General features: G+C 38.6%; 3 protein-coding genes across 4 annotated transcripts; all 3 read left to right on the top strand.

Moving 5' to 3' along the window:
* Positions 1 to 3,626: 3,626 nt before the first annotated feature.
* LOC111802443 (nonsense-mediated mRNA decay factor SMG7-like) lies at positions 3,627 to 10,661 on the top strand. 2 transcript variants are annotated; one of them, XM_087127122.1, is made up of 7 exons: positions 3,627 to 3,797; positions 3,951 to 4,062; positions 5,205 to 5,329; positions 5,390 to 5,995; positions 7,308 to 7,430; positions 7,512 to 7,687; positions 8,686 to 10,661. In XM_087127122.1, the coding sequence occupies exons 3-7, from the start codon at positions 5,282 to 5,284 to the stop codon at positions 10,442 to 10,444; spliced, it is 2,712 nt and encodes a 903-aa protein (XP_086983248.1). In that variant the 5' UTR covers positions 3,627 to 3,797; positions 3,951 to 4,062; positions 5,205 to 5,281; the 3' UTR covers positions 10,445 to 10,661. The 2 variants fall into 2 exon arrangements, with proteins under 2 accessions (XP_086983248.1, XP_086983247.1); XM_087127121.1 differs by lacking the exon at positions 3,951 to 4,062.
* A 1,146-nt stretch (positions 10,662 to 11,807) lies between these two features.
* LOC111802603 (uncharacterized) lies at positions 11,808 to 14,465 on the top strand. Its single transcript, XM_023687038.2, has 3 exons — positions 11,808 to 12,042; positions 12,138 to 12,295; positions 13,796 to 14,465. The coding sequence occupies exons 1-3, from the start codon at positions 11,962 to 11,964 to the stop codon at positions 13,890 to 13,892; spliced, it is 336 nt and encodes a 111-aa protein (XP_023542806.2). The 5' UTR covers positions 11,808 to 11,961; the 3' UTR covers positions 13,893 to 14,465.
* A 1,173-nt stretch (positions 14,466 to 15,638) lies between these two features.
* Positions 15,639 to 16,651, top strand: LOC111802432 (Late embryogenesis abundant protein (LEA) family protein). Its single transcript, XM_023686785.2, has 2 exons — positions 15,639 to 15,887; positions 15,967 to 16,651. Exons 1-2 carry the CDS (start codon positions 15,744 to 15,746, stop codon positions 16,513 to 16,515), a joined length of 693 nt encoding a protein of 230 aa, XP_023542553.2. The 5' UTR covers positions 15,639 to 15,743; the 3' UTR covers positions 16,516 to 16,651.
* The last annotated feature ends 2,822 nt before the right edge of the window (positions 16,652 to 19,473 follow it).

Here is a 19,473-nt window from a genome sequence, read left to right as displayed (position 1 = left end):
GATGCATAGCTTTGAATTTGAACTTGGGTCCGGTGGATCATTAAATGGGTAGACTTGGTTGGGGCCCTTGAAGGCGAAGGGCCTTGTGGGTGTGCTAAAGTGAAGCGATCATGGGGAAAGGTAGTGGTGCTTTTAATATCTTTTCTGGAGTCTTAACACTTACGCTGGCCTACTTGGCTTGACTCTGAACAGTCCTCTCAAAGTAAATGGGGACACGGGAAAGTGAAGGAAGGAAGGAAGGAGGGAGAGAGAGGTAAGGCAGAAAACATGGGTGTCTTTGTCAGTGCTGTTGGTTTGTTTGTTTCTTTGACTCGTTGTTTTTATATGTTTAGTAGTAGTAGTGGTGTTTCTTGTTGGTCTGCTTTGCTTTTGTAGACTTTTCGACACTCCCATGGTGGGGTGTCATTAATTGCAATCTTGAATCTTTCTTCAAACGCGCTAAAGTTGATTATTAGTGTAAGTTTACCTTTAGTAGATATTGTCTTTTTTAGGTTTTTTCTTTCGGGTATTCTCTTATAGTTTTAAAACGCATCTTACAACCGTGAAGTTGACAGAGATGCGTAACGGGCCAAAAGCGGACAATATCTGCTAGTAGTGGGCTTGAGCTGTTACAAATGGTATCAAAGTCGGTCACTAAATGATGCGAGACATTGGTTGGAGTAGGGCTAGATGCGTCTTAAAACCATGAGGTTGACAAGGATACGTAATGGGCTAAATTGGACAATATCTGGTAGTGGTGGGCTTGAGCTGTTACAAATGGTTTCAAAGCTAGTCACTGGATGGTGCGAGACACTAGTCGGAGTAGGGCTAAACCCTCTCCATCGTGATAGCGATGCGTAACGAGACAAAACGGACAATATCTACTAGTGGTGGGCTTGAGCTGTTACAAATGGTATCAGAGCTAGTCACTGGATGGTGTGAAGCACTGGTCGGAGTTGGGCTAGACCCTCTCCATAATAGACGTGTTTTAAAATTGTGAGGCTAACAATGATACGTAACGGGCCAAAGTGGACAATATCTGCTAGCGGTAACCTTGAGCGATTACAAATATTATCAGAGCTAGTTACCGGATGGTGCGAGACACTAGTCGAAGTAGGGCTAAACCCTCTCCATTGTGACAGCGATGCATAACGAGGCTAAGCGGATAATATCTGCTAGTGGTGTGCTTGAGCTGTTACGAAATTGTATCAGAGCCAGTCACTAGCCGTGCGAGACACATTTTAAAACCGTGAGACTAACAGTGATACGTAATGGGACAAAAGTGGACAATATTTACTAGCGGTTTCCTTTTTATGGTTTCTACCCTTCAACCCCATCATAATTCTTTTCTTTACAAATTTATGCCCAAATATCTGCTGACACCATATATTCTCTCTCTCTCTCTCTCCCCCTGTTTTTGTTTTTTCTTTGATCTTTATTCCCATTTTATGGACTTTTTATCATATAAATGAAAGCAACGGATGCTCGATGATTCAAAAAATCTGATCGTCCCAATTCAGTTCGTACGGTTTGGGTTGAATTATGACTTATTTTGGTTGAATTGAATTCACGTAAATGAAAATTTTATGGATTGAATTGGATTGGTTCACGAATTCTTTTGAAACTAAATTAGGTTTAACGGAGCGACTCGAATTTATTTTTAATTTTAAAATATACATGTAGAGATATTTTATGGATTGGATTGGTCTGATTCATATGTAGAGATATTTTTCATTCGATCTTTGCATTCAATCTTTTCATCGTAATGTTTACAGCGACATATATCATTTTCCTACTAATTGGATTGATTTTTCAAAGGAGTTTGTCTAATAAATATAAAACCTTGGTCTATGTCTTTGTTTAAATTTATTGCTTACTTTGAATGGTCAATAATGTAAGTAGTCATTTTCGGACATGTGGCATCATTCAAAAATGTAATCGGAGTCTTGTATGATAGCAACAGTGACACCTCATTGACTTTTGAATTGCTATCACATTAACTGGTATGAAAATTTAAACGTTCGGTATGAAAAAGAACGAGAGTATATGTCAATTATCACTAATCTATGCTCATTATGACTATCAGTCTCTATACGTAATCTAACGAGCAGATACGTAATTCAAATATCTTGTGCACTTTTTGATACAGTTTAACTGGCTTAGACATACCTATAATCAAGAGGTTAGAGATTCGAATCTTTCTATCTTCACATGATGAATTTGTATTAACACAATAGAATAACTCCGAGTAAAGAATTTTGTTGTGACCTAGTTCTTGTCCAATTAAATTGAATGGAGAAGTCGTCATAGTTCCTGTCCCACTCGTGGACATCTCTAGTGGTCGATATGAGAGACGCCAAACGCATGGCCTGATCCTCATCTACATTTGTAAGATAATTGGGCCCCTGAGAGAAAATGCTATAATAATTCAACTATTGAGTCAACTTGACCAACTGAATTATTTTGACGATTGTAACTGATACAGTGATGTGATGCGTTCTGACTTGTAAATGTTTGATATTTGATTTTTTTTTAAATAATTAAAAAAACAAGCCGACAATTCAATCCTAAAGTTGAGGGTTGGATGAGGTTAGATCGTGAACTATAATCAAATTGTTCGGGTCACTAATCCAACTAACCCTAAATTTTAGATTGATCCAAAATATTTCTCTAACCCAACTCGTGTAAACCTTAATGCATTACAACGTCGTTGTTGAGTGTTTCTCATCTTTTCAACATCGATGATAAGTGGGCCCTCGTGACGGTAATCAGATTTAGACTATCCATAGACCAGAAGAAATTAGGGTTTGAAAATCTACACCTTTCTAGGGTTCAGATTCTTCAACCTTCCATCTTCTGGGCCCCATTTCTGATCAACGGTTAGTAACCTTAACAAAGTGTCATCATGGAATCCAACGGCTGTGAATGTAGAGCTCACCATGAACACTCTTTATCACTCCGTAGACAATTGCAGCCCAATGATCATTGTACCCGTAACCACCTTACCAAATACCATCCATGCGGCGTTTTTATTTTCCTTTTTTTTTAAATAAATGTTGAAAACTTTATAAAACAATATTTAAATTAACAAATAATTACTTTATTATCCTTAAACAAATTATTTAGCATTTAAATAACCATATGAAAATTTCGAACATAAATTCAAAATTATTATAAAAAATTAAATAATTAATAATAATTAATGTCTTATTCACTCAATTACGCTAACAGAGTTAAAATTCTAAAACGTCCACCTTTATTTATTTTAATCTATGTATTATGAAAGCCGAGAAGGGTTAGCTTGGAATACAAGTAATCTTGTGTAACTAGTCAATCAACATGGCTACTACTTATTCTTCATTTTTTTTAGTTTTCTTTTGGAATTTTTCTATGAACAATTAAAAAAATAATCCTACTTGGTATATAAAATTGCTTATAATAATTACATTTTCATAAATTTAGATTTTCGTTTAGGAACCATGGCTTAACACAATTATACTATATATTATCTACTTTAAGCATATATTCTCGTGACTTTGCTTCCCTATTTATGAATGAATGATCAGGTCTCTGCCTTTTTTTTATTTTATGTAAGTTTTGATCTTTTTCTTTTTTTTATCGACACCCTTTTGCTCTATCTGTTTTTTTTTACTGCGTAGAGGTGTCGTGGTCTTCTTACATAGCTTTCGATTCTCGTCTCTGTGTACCCTCCAAGTGTGCGCTTTTGGCTGGAGAATCTGTTTTGGCCTCCTCTGCTTCAAATATGTTTGCTCTGATTCTTTAATGGCGATGATCGATTTTTGCCTAATTTCTACGAGGTTTGTTTATTGCTACTATCCATTTTTTTTACTTTGTTTTTTTGCCCTTTTGCTTTGTGATCTTCTTGGGACGGCTGTTCTTTACTTTACTTCATGTGGGGTTTCGTAAAATCTGTTTCTGGTGTTTGATTCAGTGTTCTTCTTCTTCTACAGAATTCCTGTGAGTTTTTGGGAATACCCTTGAAACGAACCACACCCAGTAGTCATAGTTTGTTGATTTTCATCTGGACTTCAATTTTGGCTTCTGGGAATGGATTTTTTATGTGTAGGGTTCTGTAGTTGGAGTTTAGTTCTTTGTTTTCGGTTGAATTTTGGGATGTTTCTTCATTATGTTCACGAATTGTTCTTTGAGATCTTACTTGCTCACAAACTAAATGAAAATGAGAGGATTGTTTGAATGTTGCTGCGCATCAGAATGCTTCTTCCACTACTTCAAGTATGGTTTGAAGTAATTGAAACTAGGAGTGGAGCTAGAAATTTTTGTAATGAGTGTAGTGTTGACCTTCCTTTGTTTTTGGCTTCACCCTTGCTTGATATGATGTCTTTGTATATGTGAGATCCCACGTTGGTTGGAGAGGGGAATGAAGCATTCCTTATGAGGGTGTGGAAACCTCTCCCTAGTAGACGCGTTTTAAAACCGTTAGCGATGCATAACGGGCTAAAACGGACGATATTTGCTTGCAGTGGGCTTGAGTTGTTAGAAATGGTATTAGAGCTAGAAATTGGGTGGTGTGTCAATGAGGACGTTGGGCCCTCAAATGGGTGGATTGTGAGATCCCACGTTCGTTGGAGAGGGGAATGAAGCATTTTTATAAGAGTGTAGAAACTTCTCCCTAGCAGACATGTTTTAAAATCATGAGGCTGACAGTGATACGTAATGGGCTAAAGTGTACAATATCTGCTAGCGGTGAGCTTGGGTTGTTACAAATGATATCAGAGCCAGACACAAGGCGGTGTGTTAGCAAGGACACTAGTCCCCAAGAGGGGTGGATTATGAGATCCCACATCGCTTGGAGAGGGGAACGAAACATTCTTTATAAGGGCTAGTAGACGCGTTTTAAAGTCGTGAGGCCGACGACGATACATAATGGGCCAAAACGAATAATATCTGTTAGCCATGGGCTTGGGCTGTTACAAATGGTATCAAAGCTAGACATTAGGTGGTGTGCCAGTGAGGATGTTAGGCCCCCAAAGGGGTGGATTGTGAGATCCCACATCGGTTGGAGAGGGGAACGAAGCGTTCCTTATAAGGGTGTAGAAACCTCTCCCTAGCAGACGTGTTTTAAAATCGTGAGGTTGATGACGATACATAATGGGCTAAAGCAGTTATATATGCTAGTAGTGGGCTTGGGTGGTTAGATATCTTTTTCCTTCCTTTCTTTCCTCTCATTGTTTCACTTCTCACAGGTTAACTTACATGAGAATATAATACACTTGATGTTCCAAAGGTAGTGTACCTTGAAATCAGCTGCTCAATTTTAACCATGGCTACCTCTGCAAATCAAAGCAAAAAGGAGAGCTTGCTTAATGAGGTAATTTGTTGCATTACATTTCATGTTGTTATGGTTGCTTCATGATGTGAGTCATTGCAGGTTGTGAGCTTGGAAAAGCAGTTAACAGCATCAATCCTTTCCAAAGGGATATTACATTCAGATGTCAAAGATCTATACTACAAAGTTTGTTCAATTTACGAGAGAATTTTCCTTAATGAACATGAACAATTAGAGCTTCAAGATGTTGAATATTCTCTATGGAAGCTTCATTACAAGCTAATCGACGAGTTTCGGAAGCGGATAAAGAGAAGCTCTGCAAATGTAGAGAGCCCAAAGTTGGGGACAGGACAACATTCTAATGATGCACAGCGAAGTAGTAGCAATCATATTGCAGAATTTAGGTTGTTTCTCATGGAAGCAACAAAGTTCTATCAGAAACTGATATTGAAAATCAGGGAGTATAATGGTGTTCAAAAAGAAGGCTTGTTATATAAGGCTTTTGGTGTCTCTAAAGGCATTGATCCAAAGAGAAAGAAGACATGTCAATTCTTATGTCACCGTCTCTTAGTTTGCCTTGGGGATCTTTCTAGGTACATGGAACAACATGAAAAACCAGATGTCCATTCCCATAAGTGGTTAGCTGCTGCTACTCATTACTTAGAAGCAACAATGGTTTGGCCTGATAGTGGAAACCCCCATAATCAGGTGACCTTTTTTATTACTGCAAAAAGGAAATCTATGTGATCCCATATAAGTTGGAGAAGGGATTGAAGCATTCCTTATAAGGGTGTGGAAACCTTTCACTAGTAGATATGTTTTAAAACTGTGAGGCTGACGGTGATATACAGGGGTGGATTGTGGATCCCACATTGGTTGGAGAGGAGAATGAAGCATTCCTTATAAGGGGTGTGGAAACCTTTCCCTAGTAGATGTGTTTTAAAACCGTGAGGCTGATGGCGATACGTAACGGGCCGAAGTTGACAATATCTACTAGCGGTGGGTTTAGGCTGTTACAAATGGTTTTAGAGCCAGACACCGTGTGGTGTGCCAGAGAGGACGCTAGGTCCCCAAGGGGGGTGGATTGTGAGATCCCACATCGGTTGGAGAGGGGAACAAAGCATTCCTTATAAGGTGTGGAAACCTTTCCCTAGTAGACGCGTTTTAAACCTGTGAGGCTGATGATGATAGTAACGGGCCAAAACGGATAATAACTACTAGTGGTGGGCTTGGGCTGTTACAAATGGTATCAGAGCCAGATACTGGATGGTGTGCCAGCGAGGATGCTGGATCCTCAAGGGGGGTGGATTGTGAGATTCCACGTTGGTTGGAGAGGGGAACGAAGCATTCCTTATAAAGGTGTGGAAACCTTTCCCTAGTAGACATGTTTTAAAACTGTGGGGCTAACGACGTGCATAATGAGCCAAAACGAACAATATCTACTAGCGGTGGGCTTAGGCTGTTACAAATGGTATCAGAGCCAGACACCGGGCGGTGTGCCAACGAAGACGTTAGGCCCCAAGGGGGAGATTCCACGTCGGTTGGAGAGGGGAACGAAGCATTCCTTATAAGGGTGTGAACCTTTCGCATTCCTTATACGGGTGTGAAAACCTTTCCCTAGTAGACATGTTTTAAAACTGTGAGGTTGACGACGATGCATAACGAGCCAAAATGAACAATATCTACTAGTGGTGGGCTTAGGTTGTTACAAATGGTATCAGAGCGAAACATCGGGCGGTGTGTCAGCAAAGACGTTAGGCCCCCAAGGGGGTGGATTGTGAGATCCCACATCAGTTGGAGAGGGGAACAAAACATTCCTTATAAGGGTGTGGAAACCTTTTCCTAGTAGACGCATTTTAGAACCGTGAGGCTGACGACGATACATAACGCGCCAAAGCGGACAATATCTACTAACAGTGAGCTTGGGCTGTTACAGAATCATCTTATGAACTCTTTTTTCCAATCATGATATGAGATAGTATAGTATGTTTTACTCAAACTGTTCATAGTTTCTTTCCAGTTGGCTGTATTGGCAACGTATGTTAATGATCAGTTTCTCGCCATGTACCACTGTGTGAGAAGTTCTGCAGTCAAAGAGCCTTTTCCAGATGCTTGGGACAACCTTTTGTTACTATTTGAAAGAGTAAGACTCATTTAGTTTCTATCTTACCCTCTACACCTTTTCTGGTTGTTTTTACCACATTTTAACTATGTGACCTTACAGAATAGGTCATCTCTTATGCCTTCCCTATCTAGGGACGCCGAGTTCGATTTCTTGAGACCGTCCGAGAAGTGCTGTTTAGAAATCAAATCACAAACCAAAGATGATCGCAAGTCTCTAGAGACCGACTTGTTTTCTCTGCTCATCAGAACATTGGCTTTCTTTTTCATAAATTCGAGGTATTTTAGTCGCTCAACGTTCGGTATATATATACATTCATATTGTTTTTAGTCTAAGAAACTCCTAATTCATGTATACATGACTTTGTGCAACATTTAGGAATGCTTTGCTTATAAAGTTGTTTAGCTTGTTAGAGTCAACTTGAGACCGATGATACTTGTGAGACTGGGTATAGATATATAGTAGATGACTATATCTGGTAAAGTTATATATACTGAAATCATATATATATATATATATATATATTTAGACAGTGCTTTCTGCATTTTCTGTATTCTCTCTTACTTAGTGTACATACCTGAAATCTCTCTCCTGTTCTTTGTGTTCATCTGGATCGAGTGTGTGCGTTGTTGTACGATTCTTACTGTAAAAAAGTGACTAAAGTGTCGAACGAAGGGTGTACTTTGTTCGAGGGCTCCAGAGAAAGGAGTCGAGTCTCGATCAAGGGGAGGCTATTCGAGAGCTCCATAAGCCTCAGGAGAGGCTTATAGTGTACTTTGTTCGAGGGGAGGATTGTTGAGGATTATTGGGAGCGAGTCCCACATTGGTTAATTTAGTGGAAGATCATGGGTTTATAAGTGAGGAATACTATCTTCATTGGTGTGAGGCCTTTTGGGAATCCCAAAGCAAAGCCATGAGAGCTTATGCTCAAAGTAGACGATATCAAACCATTGTGGAGAGTCATGATTCCCAATAGTGTTTATCTAGATCGAGTGTGTGCGTTGTTGTACGATCCTTACTGTAACAGCCCAAGCCCGCCGCTAATAAATATTGACCAATTTAGGCTTTCCCTTTTCGGTTTTCCCTCAAGGTTTTTAAAACGCGTGTGTTGGGGAGAGGTTTCCACACTCTTATAAAGAATGTTTCGTTATCCTCTCCAAGTGATGTAGGATATCATAATTAAGAGTCACTTAACGTTTTCTTTGATTTGCCAATTCCATGTCCACCATTTTTTTCTGAGTTCTAACATTTCTTGATGGATTTCAATACATTACAGTTTGGAGCAATTCACAAGCACATTTTCATCTATGATGAGATCGCTGGATGAACTCTTGTCTCTAGATGATTCTGAATTAAACGTTTCATTAGAGTCGTACGAACTTTTGGATTCAGTGCGAACCGGCCCTTTCCGAGCCATCCAAATTGCTTCCATATTCATCTTCATGGTACAGAATCTTCTCAGTAAAGCTAACCTGAATGATCTGCAGCAACTTGAGCTAACCCACTTGGCATTGGTTGCTACCTTTATTGTCATGGGACGTCTAGTCGAGAGATCGCTGAAGACGAGCCAATGGGAATCATCCCCTCTTTTACCTGCAGTGCTCGTTTTCGTGGAATGGTTACCAAGCGTTCTTGATGAAGTAGTAAGATATGGTTCTGATGCAAAAACTAGAAGCTCCATGTCATACTTTTTTGGTGCTTTTGTTGAGCTTGTACAGAAGCTGAATGTTCATACAGCTGAGGCACATTGTTCTCTTGCTATCCCTCTGTGGGAAGATTATGAGCTAAGAGGCTTCACTCCTTTAGCTTTTGCACATGAACCATTGGATTTCTCATCGCACTGGGAACACATCGACAACTTCGAATGCGGAGCTGAACACCGTGCTTATCGCATAACGGTTGCTGCTACTAAAATTTCGAATATCGCCAAGGATTATCCCGAGTGGATCATTCATGACAAAGTAGAACAAAATGAACTTCCAGATAAGAAAGAACTGGAAGATGAAGAAGTCATTCTTTTCAAGCCCCTCACGAGATACAATTCGGCACCAATCTCTATTGCAGGGAGCGATGAAGCGTCACCGAAAAGCACAGAGGCTCAGACTATATCTTCCGATGAATGTTTGAGGCGTGCCACGTCACTACTTATACAACAGACGCAGGGCCAGACCGATCCCTTTGCTTTTCATAATCTCAGCAGAAACAAGCCATTTGAGCAGCAGCATGATGTTTCAGAAGGCACCATATCAACTGGCCCTCCTTCACTTAGTGCCTGGGTGATCAATAAAGGTTTTACTTTTAACCCTGTTACAGAGAAAGGGCCTGGTTTGCAGCCCATTGATGAGTTAACTCTGGCATTCGTGAACAGTCTTAAACTCGACGATACTGAGAATTCTGCGTCGATTCCGAGCTCGAAATCTGGAAAATCCGACCTTTTTCCACCTCCTCCCTATTCCACCCCAGTACCTTCAGCTCCTTATTTACCTGATGATGCTGTTTGGACTAATGCTACCAATGCTAACATCTCTAGAAACATTGACCAAAATGATACATTTTCAGGAAGTGCTTATTCAAATTGGACTGCCCCTCAAGCTACATATGAACATGGTCCCATGATTGGTGGTCTTACGAATATGTATCCGTCGTCGCATCGAATGAGTTCTTCGGAATGGCTTCGTCAATATCGGGAGAATCAAGTACGGGCACCTCCCTACAATGCTTCTGGAAACGTTATGAACTTGCAAAGAAATGATACTTCAAGGTATGAACATTTGTATCCAACAATGAATATGGAGAGTCCATTGCGTTATCCAGCTTTCCCTGCAGCTTTCCCTGCAGCTTTCCCTGCAGCTTACAGCACGAATGAGAACCAAAAAAACATGTTTTTCCATGGTTATGAAAGGCCAAACCTGTATGGCTGCGGTGTTATTGATTTGAGAAGTGAGCAGCCACCGGTTCTGATGTATCTAAAAGATAAAGAGTGGCAGCTGCAAAAGGATGCTGCTAATAGAAGTGCTGCCTATATGGGGAATTGAGGATTTTCGTAGTTTTGTCTATATTCATCGTTTACTCGAACCGAAAACTCGAAACTGTCTAATGAAAGCGTTTGCGTTTGTATATACGTGTATAGAAAGTCGAAAAAATTATCTCAAGTAAACGTGTATTAAGGAATTGTCTCGCCTCGACATTGTAGAAGATCGTTTCCTTTTCTTAAAGATGTGTGAAAGCGGACCTTCATGTTTGGTGATATAATGTGTCCTTGAGTTTCATTTACGACTGGCCTAAAGTTAAGTCACGTTCAATGAAATCTAGTTTCATTAAAGTTGAACTCGAGTGCAACTCATGCTAGTGGAGTATTGTTTTTTTTTTTTTTTTAAATTTATTTAAGTAAGCATCTCAATTACCGTCACATTATTCTAAGTTACGATCATGAGTTTATAAGTAAGGAACACTATCTCGGTTGGTATGAAGTTTTTTAGGAAAATCAAACGCAAAATCATGAGAGTTTATACTCAAAGTGGACAAATATCATACCATTGTGGAGGGTCGTGGTTTTTAACCAGGTATCAGAGTCATGCCCTTAACTTAGTCATGTCACTAGAATGCTCAGGTGTCGAACAAAAAAGTTGTGAGCCTTGAAGGTGTAGTCCAAGGTGACTCAATATCATACCATTATGGAGTATCGTGGTTTTTAACCTAATATCAGAGCCATGCCCTTAACTTAGTCATATCAATAGAATGCTCAGATGTCGAACAAAGAAGTTGTGAGCCTTGAAGGTGTAATCCAAGGTGACTCAATATCATACCATTATGGAGCATCGTGGTTTTAACCTAATATCAGAGCCATGCCCTTAACTTAGTCATATCAATAGAATGCTCAGGTGTCGAACAAAGAAGTTGTGAGCCTTGAAGGTGTAATTCAAGGTGACTCAATATCATACCATTGTGGAGGGTCCGTAGTTTTAAACCTGGTATCAGAGTCATGCCCTTAACTTAGTCATGTCAATAGAATGCTCAGGTGTCAAAGTTGTGAGCCTTGAAGGTGTAGTCCAAGGTGACTCAAGTGTAAAAAAAAAATGTATACTTTGTTCAAAGGCTACAGAGAAAGAGTCGAGTCTGAATTAAGGGGAGATTGTTCGAGAGCTCCAAAGAAGGAGATATCAGGAGAAGCTCTATCGTGTACTTTGATCAAATGGGAGAATTGTTAAGGATTACTAGACAATATCATATCATTATGGATGGTCTGGTTTCTAATATGTTATTCATGGTCGCATGTTAATTTATAATTTAATATTTTAAATTATTTTTACTTCGAAAATAATTAAAAAAAAATATTATAATTTTTGAAACCATTAGAGGGATAGTGCCCTAATCATGGGCCAGAATGCTGTGTTCTTAGGAGGGAAGGCGGACCAAGTCGATCCACAGAGCCCATTAACACAGAAGGGAAGGGTTCGAAATCGATCCTCGAAGAACAAATCCAGCCTCTGATGAATCTTCCAAAGCAGCCGCAGCCAGTTTGATCTCGTTCTGGCCGTTCCATATTTCCGCAATGGCAGGACACGATTCAGGCGATGGAGAAGTATCTTCAGCCCAAGCAGTTTTGCTCGGAGCCTTAGCCCCTGGGGTCAACGTTAGTTCAATTTCATCTTTTATTTTCCAGTTCCCCTCCCCTTTGCAAATCCATTCTCCAATTGAATTCCTGTTTTCTTTACCTTATGAAATCAGGGTCCTACATGGACTACGCTCAAGTCGGCGTTTCTGATGCTGGGGCTGTGTCTTGTCCTGATGCTTAGCCTTGCATTCTCTGCCAGTGATTCTTGGTTGATTCTTCATGTTACGTTCCTAGTGGTTATAACTGCGACCCTTTTCTTGCTTCTTAACTGGTATGTTCAACTTTTTCATTCTTACTTACATGTCGTTCTGGTTCTTCTTTGACACGTCTCTCTACTGTGCTGTTCGTGCTGATAAATTTGGATGTGGGGTTTGTTTTTATTTAAGTAACTACTCTTACAAGATCTAGTGTCGATACATTCAATTTTATTAGTGCCATTACTTCCATTTTTGTTACAATTAATTTTGTAAATTTCTAACAATTTGATCCAGATATGAAGAACATTGTTAAGATTTAATGAAATTTTGTGGGTATATAGATCTAAAAACTATTAGGGAGCAAAGTAGTTTCCAAACTAAGAATAAGTTCTTACATAACAAGAATCAGATGGAATTGTTCAGGGTAGTTGATAAGGAGTCGGTAAAGATTAAGATTACCTTGTTAGATCAAATATTTCAAGGTAATAACACTTGTTTGAGATTCAAATTACTCCACAAGAAAGATTGATCATATTGAACTTGAATGATTCTAAACATGCAACCTAAACTACATACAATTGTAAAAAAATTTATCCCTAATGATAAAGAATCACTCTAATGAAAAGTAAGATTCAAATTACCTGGTTGATCGAATGTCTCAAGGCATGAACACTTATTTGAGATTCCAATCACTCCACAAGTAAGATTGATCATGTCAAACTTGAATGATTGTAAACATGCAATCTAAACTATATAGAATTACAGAGAAACTTAATCATTTACTGAAGGAAGGCAGAAACGCTCTTTTTATTGCATTTTTCAAGTCTCCTTTACAAATATAACATACATGGTTTTATATAGCCTCAACATGAAAATCCTCAATCTTCCCTAAGATATTAACCTTTTTACTTTATGACTATAATTATCCACTCTGTAAATGTAACCTTAAAGTAAATAAAAGTCTTAAAATACATTAAACAAACATCATAACTCTAGATTATCATCCACCCAAAATTTGTAACCATCCAAGAATAAATGAAGTTTGATTCTTCTTCAACGTAATATGAATTGCAACATCTTGAGATAATTTGAACAATATTTTCTTCACATCTTTCTTGAAGTTTATATTGCATAATTGATGCCTTGGTTCATATCCGTACTCATTAAATGGTTACAAATTTGAACTGTGAGGAGGGAGTGAGTTCTGTGGCATACGCTGTGTTGCACATAGAATGAGAATTAAATCAAGAGATGTGTGGAGCACCAACTTTCTTGAACCACCATACTATTTTAGTCAAGAGCTGGTATTGTACCCGCTGATTCAATGTCTGCATTGAGTTTGGCATTTGGCATAAACGATTATAGTCAAGAGCTGGCATTTTGCATAAACTGTGAGAAGTTTAAATTGAGTTTTGGACCTCAATGGTGGGTTGTTTTGAAGGCTTTGAGTGGTGGGTTTGGCATTTGTAACCTGAAATTATGTAATGAAACATTGTTGGCTTGTGGTGTTTCTTTAGGGATCATAATATTTTTATCATTCAGACGCTTATGAATGAGTTTTGATTTCTATACAGGTTTCTTTCCGAGACTGGCTTGGTTTCAGTAAAGAATCAAATGGAAGAACTACAGATGTCCCCGAAGAGTCGAGATAAAAGCGAAAAGAACGAATGATCATTACGAACTTTATAACACAATAAACCAAGACATCAAATGGGTATGCCTTAGGAGACTCAAACAAACAGATAAAGACAGCAACCACGGTACGTCGTCATGATCGATAGGTATTATAAATCCTCCATTATTCGAAGAGGGGAGAAAACCCCGAACTTATTTTCAGAAGAAACACTTGCAATGGTAACTTCATTCATGCTTTGGTTCATCCTCCTTGTGCTTTCCTTTCTTCTGCTTGATGGAACAGAAGCATGAACAGCATGGTAACTGTAAAAAGAACTTCATTGCTTGTTGTGTTTGATGTGGAAGTTAGGAGAGCAAGACTTGATTTATATATGCAGAGACGTATAGAGCCTTTTCTTTTGGTGTGTTTATTCCTTATTTCTTTGGGGATGCTATTCTTGTTTCTTACAGATAAGAAGATGCTTAGCCTTGCTGAGCCACTTTCCTGAAACTTGTGGAATCTGAGATTATTTTGTTGATGGGTTATTTCCAGGTTTTGTCTCAAAGTTTTGTATTATGTATTCTTAAGGCTGTCACATTTATATTTTAATGAATTCATCTTTATGCCTATTTTTTTTTAAAAAATAATTATTTAGTTGATTTTTCTCGAGTGTTTATATGACCTGATAACTTGAACAACTTGAACGGGATTGGGTTGGGTTGATTTAGAATTTTTTCTTTTAGTTTGGGTTATGTTGTACTTTTTGGAAAATCGAAATTTTGTTTAGTTGACAGGTTGAAACTTTTTTGGTCGGGTGTGAAAATATAGTTCACAATTCAACCCTGTCCTACTTTTAAGATTGTTAGGAAAATTAAGGATGTTTAATGTTTGTAGTAGATGTTAGTAATGTCTGGTTATTGTAGATAAATAGAATATTTTTAAATAATAAAAAAATTAATGATCGACTCAATCCAACTCAAAAATAGAGATATGAGTTGGGTTGAGATGCAAACTTTATTTGGGTCTTTCAGGTTACAACCGGACTAGCCTAAAATTTTGACCGAAAATAAAAATTTGAGTTAAGATGTAAACTTTATTTGGGTCTTTTCCGTCAAACACCGATGCAAAGTCCAAAACCAAGAATTACCCATTCCTTTGAAGCTATTATCACTACCAAAACAAGCTTGCTCTTTACCTGTTCTTCCTCCCGAGTTGAGACCGATCATTCAGATAGATGGGGGTAAACTAATGAGCTCGGATATTAATGAACTCTATAGAAGAGTTATTTATCGGAACAATACTCTTATTGATCTATTAACAACAAGTAGATCTACGCCATGGCGTAGAATTAGTAATGTGTCAGGAGAAATTAGTACAAGAAGTCGTGGATACACTTCTTGATAATGAAATCCGTGGACAACCAATGAGGGACGACCATAGCAAGGTTTACAAGTCGTTTTCCGATGTAATTGAAGGCAAAGAGGGAACCTTTATGGGAGAGAAGAGAAGCAGTGACACCGAGTTCGAGTTCAAAAGAAGAGATGCAATACTTCACTTCTTTTTATTTTGAGAGTAAATTCATTAAATTGAACCTAAAATTTTATGTAAAAAAAAAAAAAAAAAAAAAAAAAAAAAAAAATTAGTTGGTGCAAAAATTGCAATGAATTTTCATCTTATCTTAACGTGTTGACTGTGCAGGCAATTGAACAACGAGGCAAACAAACACATCACCACGTGGCAAAAAACCCCACGTGTCACATGCTAAACTCTGCCACTTCTTCCTATAAACTTCACCTTACAAACCCCTTCAAATCAACACGTTCAGATTCACAATAAAAAACACATTCAGAGAAAGAGAGAACTCCGGTCGGTGTCGGCTGTTGGTGTCGGTGTTTGAAACTGAAACAATGGCAGTAAGCATATCCTTAGCCAAAAATGTCATCTTCAACCTCTGCAAGGCCTTTCCCAATGCCTCTCCTTCTCCAACTCTCAGATATTCCTCCAAGATTTCAAGGGTCTCTTTCACTACTTCCGCCTCTAAGCAACCATGGGTATCATTCCTTACACCAATTTCATGATTTAAATTTGTTATTTTAGTGATTTGTTTCATGGGTTTTGTTCGTCGTATAGAATGGACATGGCGCGGATGCGAACCGAGACCCGAGACTGGATTTGGCGTACGAAGATGCAAAGGAAAGAGCGAAAGGAGGAGCCTATGACATGAAGGAGAAGGCGAAAGACTACGCCGAGGGGACGAAAGACATGGCGAAGGAAGAAACCAACAAGGCTGCGGAGACGGCGCGAGCTGCGAAGGAGAAGGTGAAAGACTACGCCGACGATGCGAGGGAGAAGGCTAAGGAAGGGACGAACCGGGTAGCGGAGACGGCGGAGGATGCGAGCGAGAGAGCGAAGGAAAGTGCAAAGAGAATGAAGGAGAAGACGGAAGATATGGCGAAGGAGGGGACGAAGAAGGCGACGGAGACGGTGCAAAATATTGGGGAGAGGGCGAAGAAAACGGTGGAAGGGGCGTGGGAGGCGGCAAAGGATACAACGCAGAAGATAAAGGAGAGGGTTGTAGGGTCAGATGAAGATGAGGGCGAAGAAGAGAGAGGGGGGAAGGTGATGGATGAAGATGTTGTGGATGTTAGGAGAAAAAGTGGGAGAAAGTTGGATGATTGAAATAATGGGTGGAGTTTCTTTTCGTTGTATCAATGAAATTTCATGTTGTTTTAGGTTTTAATCTAAAGATGTTCAATGTGTTGTGTGGGAACTGTGGAATAAGGTAGATATTTGAAGAAGGAAGTTTGTTTTCTTATCCTCTTTTAAGTGTCTATGTCTATGAATTTAAACACACAAAGGAATTTATTCGACATTTGGGTATATACATTTGGAAATTTCTAATGGGTATATAGCTAATGGATATATAGTTTCGGTTTATCGACGAATATAATCTATCAACATAGATAGATATAAGGTTTCTGGATTCTTTACACCCTCTTTCTTCGTTTTTATTCGTCGAACACATCACCATCTGCGAGTGAAATGGTATCATCTGCGAGTGAAATGGTATCACATATTATGTGGTGTGTTTCGTATCGGTATAAAAAATCTTCTTGTAATGTTTCTTGTCTCATTTTTCTTAATAGTCTATTATTTATACCATCTCCTTTATCACAAAGCAATGCATTTCGGAAGTCTAAACATCCCATTTTCCGCGCTTGTCAGAGTCTAAACATCCCATTTTCCGCGCTTGTCACAAAGCAATGCATTTCTGAAGTCTAAATTCCAAGACTTTCCATCATAGGATTACTACTAACAGTAGTAGTACATACTAGGTTAAAGGTTGACTTGCTCCCACTTGGTTGTATCTTCGAATGGTAGGATAAAATGTTGTATCGTCTAATGGTAAAGTAAAAGGTTGACTTGCTCTAACTTAGTCCTATCCTTTAAAGATAGGATATCAAAGATAGGATATCATTAAGGGTTAGTTTGGTTCCTCCTCACTAATTAGCTTTGGTTAGTTTGGTTCCTCCTCACTAAGTAGCAACAGATGGTGGGAAGAAGAATAGTGGGAAGAAGAATATATATTCTTAGTAGCTTTGGTTAGTTTGGTTCCTCCTCACTAAGTAGCAACAGATGGTGGGAAGAAGAATAGTGGGAAGAAGAATATATATTCTTAGCAAGAGATAGTGTGAAGAAGAATATATATCTAGTGAAGAATATATATCTAGTGATAGTTCTGGATAATTTCTCAATACCAGCTCAGAATATATCAATTTTCTTTTCTTTACTGTAAAGTTCAGGTTAGGTCATATCGGTTCCGGAGCAAACAGACCGAGTTCAATCAAACACCTATTTACCTTGAGAAAGGCAAGATTGAACTTGTAGATCTAGTGAAAGAAGTAGCGCAAAAATCTGAATTCGTACGTGATTTAGCCATCAGCTCCCACAAGGGATGGAAGGCTTCCTATGGTCCAAGTCCTAGGGTCAAACCACGAGGTCTATCGCTCATAGATTGGGAATTCTTAACTACATGGGAGGACTAGCTCCGTTGTGCCAATTCCAGCCGGGCATACTTGATTAATCCCCTTTAGGATAAACCAGATGCAGCTAATTCATTTACTCGACTGTAAACACTCCTTTCCTTATTCCTTCTCCTGATTGAACAAGATAAACTGGCGGATTCTTCTTTCACTGGAGTTGAGGTAAATGGGCTGACTGTATGAAAGGTCATGCCGTATATCAGGCTCTAACCACTGAGTTAAGTAGGTCAATGAGAGTTTCTATTCGATTCATTTCTTTTTTCTTCAATGGATCAGAGCTAGTTCTGGATAATCTTCTCAACATCTGCTCAGGTGTCGCTTCGCTGGTTTCTGGTTTCTCAGCAGCAGTTTCAAGAGTTTCCTGAGTATTTGCTACAACATCACTAGGTGAATCTTTCAACAACTCAACCTTAACTCCCACTTGCTTCGTTGTCTTGGAGCATTTCTTCTCTTTGTCCTTATATAGGACATTTCATCAAAATTCACGTCAAAGTGTCTTAGAACTTTTCGGTTCTTGTCATCCCAAAACTTGTACTCGAACATGTCAAAACCATAGCCTATGAAATAGCACTTCACAAGCTCAGCGTCAAGCTTGTCACTCTTCTCTAAATCAAAACACGATCAAAACACGAACATACGCAGTACAACCAAAAGTTCCCGTGAGAGTACTTGAGTTCTTTTTCTGCCCATACTTCTTATGACAGCTTGAACTCTAAGGGTACTGACAACCCTCTATTGATCAAGTAGACTGCTGTATTTACAGCATCGACCTAGAATTTCTTTGGCAATCCATAATGAATCCTCATGCTCTTTATAAGCTCCTTCATAAGTCCATGACAATGTTTTAAGATGAAGTTTATGTTTTATGTTGAAGTTTTCAAATGATTATTTTCGCACAAATGAGTACGGTACGTATACATTAGCAACTTTAGACTATCAAAAATCTAGGGTCGTTACAGAAGTATTACACATGAGGCATTGTGGCCACATAAATAGTTTGATTGTGAATGAGGTGCTTAAAAAAAAAAATACATGACTCTATTCCTAGTGTTCGTAATGAGGCGAGTTATGTTAGATCATCCCAAAGAGATGGAAAAAATACGTCTCTTTCAAGGTAAATAAAATATTTTAGCAGTAATTTTTATTTTTTGTTATAATTAATTTATTTAAACTAAACATTTTTATTGTTTTTATGTAATAGGAAGGTTCAAGTTTGTGCTCAAGTTTGTAAAGCTTGACTACTTGCCTCTGAAACCTCGTGTTTTTAGGTGTTTTGTTGAATGATTATATATTGTGAAGGTGGATAATTAATTATATGGAGTGCAGTTGAAATTGATTCATTGTATACCTTTTGCATTTGTATAGCTGATAATATCCATACAACCGAGGTTTCGGTACTTTTAAACTAAAAGTTTATAGGTGACAATTCTTTTATGTGATAATTTCACAACTTTTACTCCAAAAGTTTTGAATCCATTACCCAAAACCCTAAATAACCCTAAATCAACCCGAGAATAGAGAGTTGGGTTGGGTTACCAATCCAACAAACCTGAAATTTTGGGTTGGTTCAAAAAATTACTCCAGTCCAACCCAA

This window comes from Cucurbita pepo, chromosome 9, assembly GCF_057944985.1.
Source record: "Cucurbita pepo subsp. pepo isolate OVF chromosome 9, ASM5794498v1, whole genome shotgun sequence".
NCBI lineage: Eukaryota > Viridiplantae > Streptophyta > Magnoliopsida > Cucurbitales > Cucurbitaceae > Cucurbita > Cucurbita pepo.
Note: the sequence above shows the minus strand (reverse complement) of the source record. Positions and strands in the feature narration are given on the sequence as shown.